Below are 13,911 nucleotides of genomic sequence, written 5' to 3' on the forward strand. Positions count from 1 at the left end.
ACAGGAACGCATCCAGGTGGGTTTTGAATGTCTCCAGTGAAGGAGACTCCACAAATGAGGTGCTGGAGGCTGCAGGCTCTTCAGCAGGTCAGGGAGAGGAAACCAGGGAGAGAAGGAAGTTTTCGTGTTGGTCTGTGCTGTGTTTCTGGAGGTGAAGTGAAGGCTGGTTGCTGGTGGTGTTTTTGAAGGTGCTGCCACGAATCTTCCCTTCAAAAACAAGGCAACAAAAGGATTCTTAAATGCTGCTGATTCTCAGAGCTGCATGCTGAGAAGTTGTCTCTGAATTTTGATACGATAGTTAAGAGTATGTGAGCATGTAGGAGCCTTTAAAATAGATTAAAAATATTAAGATAGATGGACAGACAGTGCTTGACTCAGACTGCCCTGTGACAAAGGTGCACGTAGGAAGACAACATGGGAAATAAATGCTAGGAAGAGCATCCTGGCTCTAAAGAGAGAGCAAGTAACTAAGGAAAGGCAGTGCACAAGCTGTTTTGGTTTTAAGTGCAACTACAATGGTCCTGATGCAAAGAGCTTTGAGCAAAAATATGACTTAAGCTGGGGTGGAACAAGAAAAGTGTGTGGATAAAGTAAATTATAGACTCTGCTACAAGCAGATGTATTTGATATATGTTAACCTCAGTGCAGTGGTTTTGTTGTAATCTCTGGCTTGGTGAATTGAGTAAGACAGTCAGTTTTCCTTCCAGGAACGCCCATCCTTTTATGGAGGGGGGTGGAAATTCTTAATAGAGACCTAAAATGTGAAAACTGCTCACAGCCCGTGGGGTCTGTGTGCTGCCTTGCTGGGCTGGGGATGTGCACAGCCACCTCTCTCTGCTCAGGGAGCCCTCAGCTGCCTTCTGCTGCCTTGCCCCAGGCTACCACTTTCCCAGCCTGGAGAAGAGAGCACCCTGATCCTCTGCTTATTTAAACTTGCCTAAGAGAGAGCTTAATACCATCTTAATACCATCTGGAACATCCCTAGTTTCCTCCTGTAGTTGCTTTTAGGGATATAGTGTATTAGAGGTTGGTTGTACTGGTTTATTAGAAGATGAGTAATTTTTACATGATAGTGGAAAAACTCTGCCTGCTCAGAGTCCTAGCACGTGGCCTCAGAAGGGAGAGGAAGCAGCAGAAGGTGAAATATGGCAGGGTTTTCTTGGGAGCTTGGCTTAGGAGCTAGAGAAGAGAACTACATCGGTGACACCAGCACTTTCCTCCTTACAGGAGGGCAGCTGAGAAGAACTGACAAGTGCCTTTAGAAGAGCTCTGTTCTACAGCTGGGAATTCAGCTTGGGTGCTGCCTGTTGGGACACTTGGAAAAACCCAGCATACCAACTGTAGAAGTGAAGGTTCCTCAAAATGCAGGCAAAAGGATTTTTTTTACAAGGGCATGTAGGGATAGCACAAGGGGTAATGGCTTTAAACTGGAAGAGGGTAGATTTAGGTTAGGCATTAGGAAGAAATTCTTTAGTATGAGGGTGGTGACACACTGGAACAGGTTGCCCAGGAAAGTTGTGGATGCCCCATCCCTGGAAGTGTTCAGGGACAGGTTGGACAGGACTTTGGGCAACCTGGTCTAGTGGGAGGTGTCCCTGCCCATGCAGGGGGGTTGGAACTAGATGATCTTTGAAGTTCCTTCCAACCCAAACCATTCTGTGATTCTATAAATGGGGGTGAAGGACAAACCCATAGCTCTCCTCTCTTCATGCTCTCCCCATCAAATTTGGGAGGCACCTAATCTCTGCAGTAACTGGAGAGAAGGTGAGGGTTTGCAGCCCTGAATAGGAATGGGAAGTCCCAGGTTCACCCCTGTGACTTCTGCTCTGGATTTGGCACATTGATATTAGAATGGGAGAGAAGGCAAAGCACCTCCAAGAGGTAATGAAGGTTTTGGGTGGGTCTGGCTGCTCCCTGAAGCATAGGGAGGAAAATTGCACAAGTAAACTTCTCAACTGAGCATCTCACTGGGTGTCTTGATATTATGGGAGATTAATTGAGGCCCTGGAGTCTCATGCATTTTGTATTGACTTTTCTACACTCATGGACAAGGCTGTACTGTGCTGTTACCTTATATTTCTCTGCTAGTTGTGCTACCCTGAAGGCAGGGAAGATTTTTTTTGGGAGCAAAATAAACTATGAATAAAATGTCTAGCACAGAACTGATGTTTAAGATGAACTGCATTGTAGGATTCAGGGCGCCCATTTATAGATGTTCTTCTACTCTATTATGCTTAAGTATATATTCCTTAATTTCCATCCCAGGTAAGTGTTCCTACTTCAGCCCAAGTTAGTGTTGTTCCTCAAACAGGGAGGTTTCGGTAAGCTGTGTCTTCCTTTGTATAGATTAAATAACCAATAACCTGCAGGACTCAATTATTTTTTCCACCCTAGCACACATGTTGATCACTAGACGTGGTGTAGCCTTTCCTTGTGCAAGGGTATATTCTTTGCTTAACTGTAGCTTAATCAGAAAACTTAACCATGCATCTTGAAAATATCCAAGTGGATGAACTGACTGACTGACTATTCCAGGGTGCTTCAGTATCTCTGTTGAGAGTAGAGCAGCTGAGGGCTGATCCCAGCTTTCCTCCTTCCTTCTCCACTTTGGGAAGGTAGAGGGGGATGCTTTGGATTCTGCCACAGGTGGCTGTGGGCAGAGATGCTAGTGCTGGCTCTGCAGGGGCCTGGCAAACACTGCACACCTGCAGAGCTGAGGTGGACATGCAGGTGGGGAGGGTTTGTCACGACTCCTCCCAGCAGCTGCTCATCCCCCACATCACCATCCTTCTGCTAGGTCTCCCTGAAGCTGCTGCTGCTATTTGCCCAGCTCTAGTAATGTGTTTCTCCTCTGTGTCTCAGCTATACCCTGGACAATAACCTCCTCACCACAGAGCAAAGGCAGTTCTATGAGGACAATGGGTATCTGCTCATTAAGAAGCTTGTTTCTGATGAAGACATTGAGCGCTTCAGGTATGGGTCACTTGTCCGGGGTGCTGGGGGGGTCCTGTGTGCATCAACATCCTGAGGGAGCTCTGGGAGCTGGAGGAAGCTGAACTCTTCCCAACATGGATGTGCCCACTGCTTTGCAGGTTGGAGTTCCTGAGGATCTGTAGGAAAGAGGTGAAGCCCCTGGGAGCTATGATTATGAAAGACGAGTCCCTGAGAACCCAGTACAGTCAGTCTGAAAAATCAGTTAATAAAGTGCAGGACTTCCAGGAGGATGAAGAGTTGTTCAGATACTGTACTCTGCCCGAGGTAAAATAAAATAAGAAAAAAACAACAAAAAGGGGTGGTGGTGTGGAAGAGCCTATATGAATGTATCTATGCTTTCATGTCTATACAAAGGAGCTTTTTTTAGTTCTGCTTAAGCCATATCCTATATCCCTTAGAGCCTCTGTGTGCCAGTCCCCTGAGTACACACGTGAGGAAGCCACCTTGAGGAAGAGTGTTTTGTAGGAGCATAGGATGGATGGTGGTCAGGGCAGAAGACTTAAAGCAGTGCTCCTCTGCTTCTGTGGTGCAGAGCCAGTCAGGAATGAGACTAGCCCAAACCATGCCAGGCTAGTAGGACAGTTCAGCAACATTTTCTGAATGTCTTTTATCCAGACAAAGAATCTGTGCTCTCTGGGCAGGTCCAGCTTAGTAGCCAATATTTGTGTTGTGGCAGACACCCCCACCCAACAGCCTGCTGCACCATCTTCTGTCTTGGCCTCCTACCACTGCCTGTTTGTGCCATAACCTGTCTCCTGTCTTGGATTCCTCCATCCCAATCTTCTCTTCCTGTCCCCTAGTCCTCAGCTAAACATCCAGGTCCCAGTGCTTCCTCAGCAATCTTTCCTCTTGACTTTCATGTTTCTAATATTTTTTTTCCTAATATTTTCCTCCCTGTAGATCCTCAAATATGTCGAGTGCTTCACAGGGCCAAACATCATGGCAATGCACACCATGCTGATAAACAAACTTCCAGATTCTGGTAAGGAAAACTTGGATAAGAAGAAAACAGAGAAATTGTTGTGTATGTGCTGTTTGTCTGGCCAAAATGGAACTTTGTGTTTTAGAGAAGCTGTTTGAAAATTTAAAAAAAAAGGGACAAATTAAAACCAAATCACTTAAAAAATGTACCAGGCCACTTTGGTAATAGTTTGGTTTAAATAGAGAATGCTTTTTGTCTTTCAATGTTCAGTGGATAGTTGTTTGCTAAAGATGGTGGTTGTCTGGGCTGCACAACTCCAGTGTTTAAAGTGGGCAGGTGAGCTCCCCAGCCAAGCCAGCTGCACCTACATGAAGGCCCAGGCTTTAAAAAATGACAGGCTTTTCAAGCTCAACTTTTCAAATGCAGTAAAAAGAAGTGCTCATGTGGATCTTGGTAAAAGGCAATAAATCCAGAGGTCATTCTTTGCTTGGAGTTGATGTGCTTCTGACCTCACTGACAGGTGTTGCACACTCAGCACTTTGATAGGAAGATACTTGAATGGGTGCCAAAAGCAGGATTCTGAAGCCTGGCTTCAGCTCCTGGAAATTAAGATAATAGGTTATACAAGGATGATGGGCAGGGAGAGAGGAAGAGAACCTGACTAACTATATTGCAGTTTTTCAAAGTAGCTTTGGCTCTGCAGAAGTTGGGACCTGAGCTGTGTTTCTTATTCTCAGGTGTTTTACTTCAGAGCAGATCTTTAGTACCCTGAGGTCTGAAAATCATGAGTTTGTTTGCTCCATTTGTCATCCTTGATACTCCACAGAAAGCTGTGCCATTTTGGTTTGGAAGCTCAACAGGAGACCATATATTTTTAAAGTAAAAACAAAAGAATACTGGACAAGGAAAGGGAACCTGCTCTGTATTTGCAAGGTCACCATTCAGTATCTTTGAGGAGTACTTCAGGAGAGGTACAGATCTTAGGAAGTTTTTCCAGGCTGCCCAAAGTCTAAATAATATAGCAAATGAGGCAAGAGGAAACATCCAAATTATATCTGAGGAGCAAAATCAATGGTAAAATAGATCTAAATAATATATATTATAATAATATATATTTTTATATACAATGTGTAATGACAATATATTATATATTATATATATTGTGTGTGTGTCTATATATAAATATATATAGTATACAAAAAATATAAATAATATATAAAAGGCAGTTTTGGTGTGGAGGATATGTTTCCATTTCCACAGTCGGAAAAGAAGTAACAAACAAAACTTCAGAAATATTTATTTCTGTTGAGACTTCATGGAAAAAAAAACCTGTTGTTAGAGTGCTGAGTAGACTGTCTGTTGAGGTTTTTATTTTTAAAGAAGGCTAAATAAACGTGTTGGGTGCAGCACAGAGAGAGCTGATTCTGCTTGCAACACAGTGATAGATCAAGTGGCCACAGACAGCAGAGCTGTTTGGGAGTCTTTGTACTGGGAGAGGTTTGTGCAATTCTCTGCTGGTTTAAAGTTCACTGAACTGGGGAGCAGCCCAAGTGAATGTTGAAAACTTGGCAGGGCATCGGTGGTGGTGGTGAAGGACAGCAAAAGGAGTCTTCTGAGGGATCACACAGGCAGTCACTGTGTCCCCCTGCCATTGCTGACCCAAGAGCCACCACTGTGCTCGTGGTCCATCTCGGGGTGGCCTGTAAGTGAATCCATTTGGCTTCCAAGTCTGGAAGTGGGCTGGAATACACACAGTCTCTCCAGTGGCAAGCAGCATTCTTAGGACATGTAACAACAAGTGCAGTGGTCTAATGGAAGGAAAAGGCTGTGTCACATTTGATGAGGTTGAAGGTTTTGAACCTGTGTTGCAGAGAAGCAGACTTTTCTCCACCCCATGCATCAGGACTTGCACTATTTCCCCTTCCGACCTGCGTCCCGCATCGTCTGCTCCTGGACTGCCATGGAGAGGGCTGACCAGGACAATGGCTGCCTGGTCGTGCAGCCAGGGACACACAAGCTGCCCCTGAAGCCTCATGGCTATCCACAGTGGGAGGTAGAGCATCACGGGGGGGTTGGGGAGGGTCTGCATGAGGGGATCACGATTTGGCTGAGGAGAGCTCCCCTGGGAGGGATGGTGTGCATGCCCAAGCTGAGGCTTTCACTGGTGGTTTTTCTGTTTATGCAAAACCTGATTTGTTCCTTCTGGAGAGAGTTGCTTGGTTGGCCTCACTCCCTGTAACCTGGGGAGATTTGCATCTGTTCCCACCTTCACCTAGAAATTGTCTGGCATGTCATGGCATGACAGCAAAAGCACATGCAGCTGTTTTCCACTGCCCTTGCCAAGTCTGAGGACTCCTTCTCCTCCAGTGAATTTGTTCCTGCCTGGTGAGCCTGGGTACTGTCCCAAAGAGCAGAAATTGGACAGTAAACAACTGGATGCAACTACATGTCAAGCAGTATCTTGCTTTAAGAACAGATGGTTGCCAGTCTAGCCCTGGTGCTGGTGGTGGTTACACTGGGAGCAAAAAGCTGGACACCAGCAGTGGCATCAGGCCACACTTGTGGGATTCCCCAGTGCTCTTCTCTCCAGCCAGGAAACATTCTTAATTGTATGAGTTCAGCTTCAGAAAATAGGACTCACATTATTTTACTGGACCTCAGGCTTCAAATAGGAAACCTTGCAGGCAAATGGGCAGGTTCTTAGCTGGGCAACACTGAATGTACTGCCCAGAGAGAAGCAGCTCAGTGACTGTTCCGGCTGTCACTGAGAATCAGCACTTGCTCCAATTCACCCTTTTTTTTCTAGGGTAAAACTAACAAACTTTTCCATGGGCTGCTTGATGAAGATGAGAAGACTCCCAAGGTTCACCTTGTCATGGAGAAGGGAGACACAGTGTTCTTCCATCCCCTGCTCATTCATGGCTCTGGGATAAACAAGACATCAGGTTTCCGAAAGGTAGGAAACCATCTCTTGATGCAGCTTTTGGTATGTTTGATTTTTCAAAAAATTATTGAAATATCCCCTCCTTTCCAAGTTAATGAATATGTGGATTAAGTTTTTAATCAGTTTTTAGCTTCCTTTTACACTCTTTTATTTTTTTTATTTTATTTTTAAACATCTCTGGCTTTTAGGAGAAGATGCTGTGGGGCTGCTGGAGCAGAAAAAGAGCAGGAGTAGAAATTAGATACTGAATCTTTTTGAAGCTTGGCTGGCTGTATTTGATTTTCCAATAGTTCCCTTTCAGCTGTCCAAAATGTCAGGAGTTTCTCTGACTTTCTTGCCCCTGCCTTTTTGGTATCCCATCTCCGGACAGCAGGAGCCTCCATAAGCCACTAAATAACATTTATTATATGATAAGATGACCCATTTTTCTATGAAAGACTTGATTACCCATAATCTGTTTTGCATCATGTTTATTTGACTGAAACAGGCAAAAGTGCCCTCCTTCGGATGCCTGAATCCTTTCTCAGAATTGGATTCACCCAGGAATGTAAGGGAACTGTAGCCTCAAGTATAGCCACTAGGAGCAATGCAGATGTATCTCCCCATGCACTGCAACACAGGCTGCTCTATTTTTATATTTGCTTTGCTTTTTACCACTATATGGCCCTTTCTTTTAGCCCCAGTATCAGTTTCCTGGTGTGGAATTCATTCCTCCTGCAATCCTGAAAGCAGAGAAGACAACGAGTACTGAGAGTCTCATCTGCAGGTTCTTCCCTGGCTAGTGGAGCAGGAGTCCTGTTTAGTACCCCCTAGAAACACAGGAGCTTCCTCGTACTGTGCCAGATCCCAGTATTCCTTTGCCTTTGGGGTAAATCAGTGAAAATCCTGGAGCTTTCTGAGCCAGGTTATGGTCTGGCACCCTTGGAGATCTGGCATGGTCTTGCTTGTGGGTGGCATAGCTTTTGCAATGGAACAGCTCTTTGTGTTGGGACATTTCTCTTTCTTTCCTCTAGACTCTGCTTAAGCAAGAACTGATTACAAAGTAAGTGGGATGATGTGACTTGAGTGCAGAAAGTAAGAACCTGTGCTGAGCACGCAGGTCTGCTCCAAACCTGCCTTTCCCTAGTCCCACTCTTGTTGCTGATATTCTGAGATCAAGTAGTACAGTTCATGCTGGGGGACTGTTTGGGAAAGAAGGGGCAGGAAGAAGAGCATGTCAGCAAGCAAGAGCATGTCTCCAGCAAGAGGATTTCTTCAAGAGGACACTCTCAGGGGAGCAGGAGTGCTCAGAAAAGAGAAGGGAATTTGTTGATGAGATCTGTGAGGCAGAGGTGGGGTGTCCACAATCTGGGATGCATGAGATTTTTTTTCCACCAGTCATTTGTAATGGATGTGGTAGTGAGTGATGCCCTGTTTCCTTCATGCAGAGTATAAGCTGTCACTTTGCCAGTTCAGATTGCCACTACATTGATGTCAAGAACACAACCCAAGAGCACCTGGAGAAAGAACTGGTAGAGATAGCTCGTGAGAAATTTGACATGTCTTCTGTGGAACTCAGGGTAAGGCTTGGCTATGTGTCCTTTGGTCAGTGCCCTTTCCTGAGCCTCTCTTGCGTGACAGATTTGTGCTTTTTGCTGTGCCCAGTTTGGCAGATCAAGCTGTGCCAAGAGGAGGTGCTTGGCAGGATAAAAGACCTGATGTCAACAGGGTGACGGGAGGCTTTTTTGGAGCCTTGTTGCTCATAAGGCTGCTTCTTGCTATGCTGGACAAGTGGCCTTGCTCTCTGGGCGGCCCCTTTGCATCCCCTGAGCTCTGGAAGTCCCTCCTCCAGCTCTGTTTGCCAAAATGGGTTTTGTGAGCAGGCCTTGATCCCTTCCTTGGTTCCTGGTTTGTTGTGGGGAGTGTGTCTGAACCAGAGCTCTTTGCAGTTGTGTCTGCACTGCACAATGTAAGTATGCAGATGTGGTCATCTCCTGCCCTGAATTTCCAAGTATAAGAAGGTGCAATAAGTTGAGTGCAATGGCCACAGTTCTTGCAGTTTCCCTTCCTAATGGAACGTGTTTTTTTCTTTTAAAACAAGTAGCCACATCTGTCTGCAATAGTAGACTGGATTTTTTTGGTTAAATAGAATTACACATCAATTGTTGAGACCTGAGGCTACAACAGGTATGTCAGCAGAGATACACATCTGGCTGAAAAAGAAAAAGGGGTAATGGACTTGTGCTGAATAACTGAAACCATTGTGTAAAAGAAGGCAAATCTAAATTCTTCAGGCATTGAGGCAGTGAAAGAAAAATAAATGTTGTTAGTGGAGTGGAAATGTTCTTAATTTCTTAATCCACAGCAGTTCCCAAGCTGGTATCAAAACAGTAAAGTCTAGCTGCAATAGGCAGTGATTTTCTTTTAAAATGTACATATTTTACAGATATTAAAATATCTAGGGCATAGGAGGTTCCATGTGAATATCAGGAAGAACTTCTTTCCTGTGAGAGTGACAGACCCCTGGGACAGGCTGCCCAGAGAGGTTGTGGAGTCTTCTTCTCTGGAGACATGCAAACCCACCTGGACATGTTCCTGTGTGACGTGCTCTGGGTGACCCTGCTCTGGCAGGGGTGTTGGACTGGATGATCTTTCCAGGTCCCTTCCAACCCCTCAGATTCTGTGATTCTGGAGGAGAAGACTCTTTTTAGCTTTAGGGGGATTTGTTCTGTGTTTTCCCACATGGTGCCTGGGAATGGTGGGGTGTCCAGCTGTGTTTTGCAGGCATGATCTTAGGTGTTATCTGTAAAGTTAGAGCCTGCTTGAGTTTTGATTCCTGGAGTTATTTAGTACACAGCAAAATCCAAAGTGATGCATAGTGAGGTTTTCCTTCTTCTGAGGGGAAATGAATCAGAGAATTGTTTCGGGTAGAAAAGACCTTTAAGATCATGAAGTCCAGCTGCTAACCCAGCACTGCCAAGTCCACCACTAAACCATGTCCCTCAGCACCACATCTACACAGCTTTTAAATACCTCCTGGGATGGTGCCTCCACCACGGCCCTGGGCAGCCTGTTCCAGTGCCTGACAACCCTTTTGGTGAAGAAATTCTTCATAATACCCCATCTAAATGTTTCCTGGCACAACTTGAGGCCATTTCCTCTTGTTCTATCATTTATTACTTGGGAGAAGAGACCAACCCCCATCTCACTACAGCCTCCTTTCGGGTAGTTGTAGAGTGATAAGGTCTCCTCTGAGCATCCTTTCCCACAGACTTAACATCCCCAGTTCCCTCAGCCACTCCTCATGAGACCTGTGCTCTAGACCCTTCACCAGCTTCCTTGCCCTTATTTGAGTGGATGCCCATACCAGTCTCAGATGAGTCTATGTTTCCCTGTACCTCTAAGCATTTTTTTTAGCCAGAGTTGGAGCTTTGTCCCAGAGCAGTGCCCAACTTTTACATTTCACCTCACAAGGCTAATGATAAGAACTAAGTAATCCTCACACCAGGAACTGAGGGAAGAGCTTGTCCAAAATGCACCTCAGTGCAGGAATGTCTGCAGCAGTGCCTGCCCAGCACCTGATTTCTAGCTAAGGGCTTGCATTTGTATCCATTATTTCCTGCTGGTTTCTGCTGCACCAGGAATATCACTTGCTCATGGGCAGCAGTGTCCTCAGGTGTCCTCAGCTGATGAGCTTTTTTGATTGCCCAGGGGTGCCTGAGGGAGGCATTGTGTGCACAACCAGGCATGGGTGACTTCTGCAAGAGCCATATTCTGTGTACTTCTGGTGTTTCCTTTTCTGCTTCCCAGAACTGGACCACAGGCATCTTGCCTTCCATGTCACACCTGCAAACAACCTGTCTCCTGGGGGTGCAGGCTGCACCTCTTCTTTAGTTTGGGCTGTATTTTGATAGAAGCATAGAATGTTGGGGTTGGAAGGGACCTCTGGGGATCAGAGCAGGATCCTGGCAGAGCAGGATCATCTAAGGCAGGTGACACAGAAATGTGTCCAGGCAGGTCTTGGAAGTCTTCAGAGAAGGAGACAACCTGTCTGGGCAGCCTGTTCCAGTGCTCCATAATCCCTACAATAAAGAAGTCTTTCCTTATGTTTTTGGTTTCTTTTGGTTCTTGATATTTAGTATTTGAAGGGATATTCAGTGTTTTGGTAGGTTTTTATGGATAAGTAGCAAAGCTGAGAATGCTCTATCTATTTCCAACTCTGTAAACTGGAACCCTGGTCACTGGTTTTGCTGACCCTTAAGGCTTTTTCCTTTGTCTCATTTTTGCTTTTGAAGGATATTTGGAACTTCCGAGCACGTCTTGTGCAAGGGGAGAGAATCAACCTGTAGAACAACCCCTGAGGAGCAGGATGGAGAACATGTGCCTGAGAAGGAGCTGCTCTGATCCAAGAGTGCAGACCCTGCCTGGGCAGGCAGAATGATGTGTGCTTTGTTGACCTCTGTGTTGGTAACTTAGCCAAAGATTTTGCAGCAATTTTATGGTAATACAAAATAATTGCACTGATGTTAAACAGCTGATGTATGTCAACAGAAACCTGGCCTAGAAAACCAGATTTGCTGTAGGTCTCTTAGACAATCAAAGAGCTAAGGTCTTGAAAATAACACCTTGATTTTCTTGATGTTTCAATTCTTCTTTTTTCTCTCACGTGGCAGACCTTTGGAATGATGCTATACTATCATAAGATTTTATGCAAGAATTTAGGAAAGGGTAGGTTTTTAACTTTTCCAACTTCCTTTCATATGCAAAAGATGTAAAACTAATCAGAGTCTTGCACGAAGCCTCAGTATGAGCTCACAGGGGAAGTGATTAGTACAGCTGGTGAAGGCAGGGGTATTGGTACCAGCAGAATCAATGGTGTAAGGAACTAGATAAAGGGGAGGCAGCCACCACTCAGATAAAGACAGGATAGATGGGATAGATGGGCTGGAACATGGTGGCTAGTAGAGTTCCTCAAACATGACCTGGTGTGGCATGATATCTTACCAGGCAGTGCTGGCACAAATTGAATATGTGGCTGAGGGGGTTGGGAACTACTGGGCTATCTAATCAGCCTGTTATCAGCTTTGCACAGCTGATCCAAGGCTCTGTGAAACGAGGGAGTCCTGCTTTGAGACTGGCAGGTCTGAGAAAAGGTGCCTTTTGGAGCTGCCAGGTCAGGAAAGTGTTTGGATGCTCCTCAGGATGCACTGGTCGAGGGGCTGAGCGACGTGCACTGAAATGATCCTCTTGCCTTTCACAGTGTTTTTCCTCACTTTCTGAAGAATTCTTTTGCTTTCAGAGTATGTTTTGAAATACAGATTAAATCAGAGCAAAACTGTGTTTGATTGCTGTGTTGTATTGTTTTTTCACTTTGGAGTTCTGGCAGTAGGTATGTCGTTGAACACCCCAGTGCAAATCAGTGAGCCTCTCTCCTTTCCTCTTTTTCTCTCCTCCTCCTCTTCTCCTCCTCTTCTCGTCCTCTTCTTCTCCTTTCCTCCTCGTCCTCTCCTCTCCTCCTCCTCTCCTCTTTTCTAACCAAACAAGGTGCCTAAACAGCACCAAAGGCTGCACTGATGGGCTCTTGTGGCTCCTTCTGCTCAGTTACCCTGCAGCTTGGGAAGTCACTCAGGTGAGACAGGAGAAGAGGTGCAAGAGAGGTCCTGTCCTCAAGCCACAAGGCTCAAAATCTCCCCTGGGGAACTGCCTAGAGAAGCAGCTGCAAGTTGAAGCTGCTGCAGTCATTTCATACATGACACCATAATGTAGAGGAGGGATTTGTGCTTCTTCCTGCAGCATCTATGGTTTTTCTTGTTTGCTTCTATGCTTTTTGAACAAAGCAAGGTTTGAACACAGTAGCCTCTCAGTAGCCTCTCAGTAGCCTCTGGTTTGACATTCTGAAAGCTCCCAGCCCTGCTGGGTGGGTTATTTTGGGTGTACTCATTCCTGCATTTCTTCCCACACCCTCTCTATAACCCTGGCACTGATCCCACTCTTGGGGAGCTGTGCTATGATGCTTCTCCAGGCTTGGACCTTCTCAGCCTGGTCTTTGCTTCCTGCATGGGTGGGACTGAATGATTTCCAGTGAGTTGCAGGCTCCTCTGTTGACCCTACTGAGCTCTAGCTCTCAGCCTCACTGGTGCTCTCCTTGGGATTTTTGTGAGGATTTAGGGCATCCTGTGTGGTTCCCAACACAGGATTTGTAGAGAGACTTCACTATCTGGCGTTACTGGTGTAGCTGAGTTGACTGCAGAGGGAGCTGTGGCCACAAAGAAGAGCTACAGGTGCCCATCAGATTCCCAGTATCCAGACTGAATTTTCCTTACTACAGTTGGGATAGAAAAGGAAGAACTTCGTTGTTGTTTTTTTTAAATCGTGCATCTCTGCCTATGGATTTAGGCTTCAGTTTCCCCTTTCAGAAGAAAAAAAACAATCAAAGACCTCACAGATCTTCTAAACTCAGCAGTTTTCCCACCTGATGAGAGACTCATGTCCTCACTCCTTCCTACAAGAACAGGCTGAAGATACTCCAGAACCCGGGAAGGGCTATGCTAAGACAGGCTCCCCTTGGCTGTGTGCAAGGACAGCTCAGCTGCATCCCAGCAATGCCAAGGAGTCTGATCCCTGCCCCCTGAACTGACCCTGGGCCGAGCCAGATCCAGCAGGGCTTCTTGGCTGCTTCTCAGCACAGCTACATGCTTATGGGTGTAGGACCATGTTCCTGGAAGAGTAAGGATCTACAAGCACTTCCTTACAGGATGTTTGAGCAAGGGCTGGAGTCCACAGGAGGCTTCCTCTGCTCATGTAAGTGCCACCTTCTATGTGAGGGATCTTTTGGTAAGTGACTTCTTGTTCCTATTCCCACCCATTCCAGCTGGCAGAGATTCTGCAGTCACAGGGTTCCAAAGCACATGCCCCACCAGAGGAAATTCACAGCTAGAAATTCATCTCCGGAACTTGGCTTTTTGGGTAAAAACCAAAACCATGTATCTCTTAGGGTTTGTTTCCCTGGCAGTGCAGTGCAGCTGATTGGGAGCTGCAAGCACATCTCATCAGGTCCAAACACCCTCTCTCT

General features: G+C 45.8%; 1 protein-coding gene across 1 annotated transcript; it reads left to right on the forward strand.

The window, feature by feature from the left end:
• Window positions 1–1,851: 1,851 nt before the first annotated feature.
• Window positions 1,852–11,188, forward strand: PHYH (phytanoyl-CoA 2-hydroxylase). Its single transcript, XM_010001288.1, has 9 exons — window positions 1,852–1,881; window positions 2,266–2,321; window positions 2,863–2,973; window positions 3,093–3,258; window positions 3,895–3,976; window positions 5,788–5,969; window positions 6,723–6,872; window positions 8,288–8,419; window positions 11,135–11,188. Exons 1-9 carry the CDS (start codon window positions 1,852–1,854, stop codon window positions 11,186–11,188), a joined length of 963 nt encoding a protein of 320 aa, XP_009999590.1.
• The last annotated feature ends 2,723 nt before the right edge of the window (window positions 11,189–13,911 follow it).

This window comes from Chaetura pelagica, unplaced genomic scaffold (assembly GCF_000747805.2).
Source record: "Chaetura pelagica isolate M959 unplaced genomic scaffold, ChaPel_1.0 scaffold66, whole genome shotgun sequence".
Lineage (NCBI taxonomy): Eukaryota > Metazoa > Chordata > Aves > Apodiformes > Apodidae > Chaetura > Chaetura pelagica.

What these genes read in the sequence shown, in the direction of transcription:
- PHYH (XM_010001288.1), top strand. Translation starts at nt 1,852, where the DNA reads ATGGGAGAGAAGGCAAAGCACCTCCAAGAG. An exon ending in AAACAAACTTCCAGATTCTG is followed by an intron (nt 3,977 to 5,787) that starts GTAAGGAAAACT and finishes CCTGTGTTGCAG; the next exon opens with AGAAGCAGACTTTTCTCCAC. An exon ending in TGTCTTCTGTGGAACTCAGG is followed by an intron (nt 8,420 to 11,134) that starts GTAAGGCTTGGC and finishes TTGCTTTTGAAG; the next exon opens with GATATTTGGAACTTCCGAGC.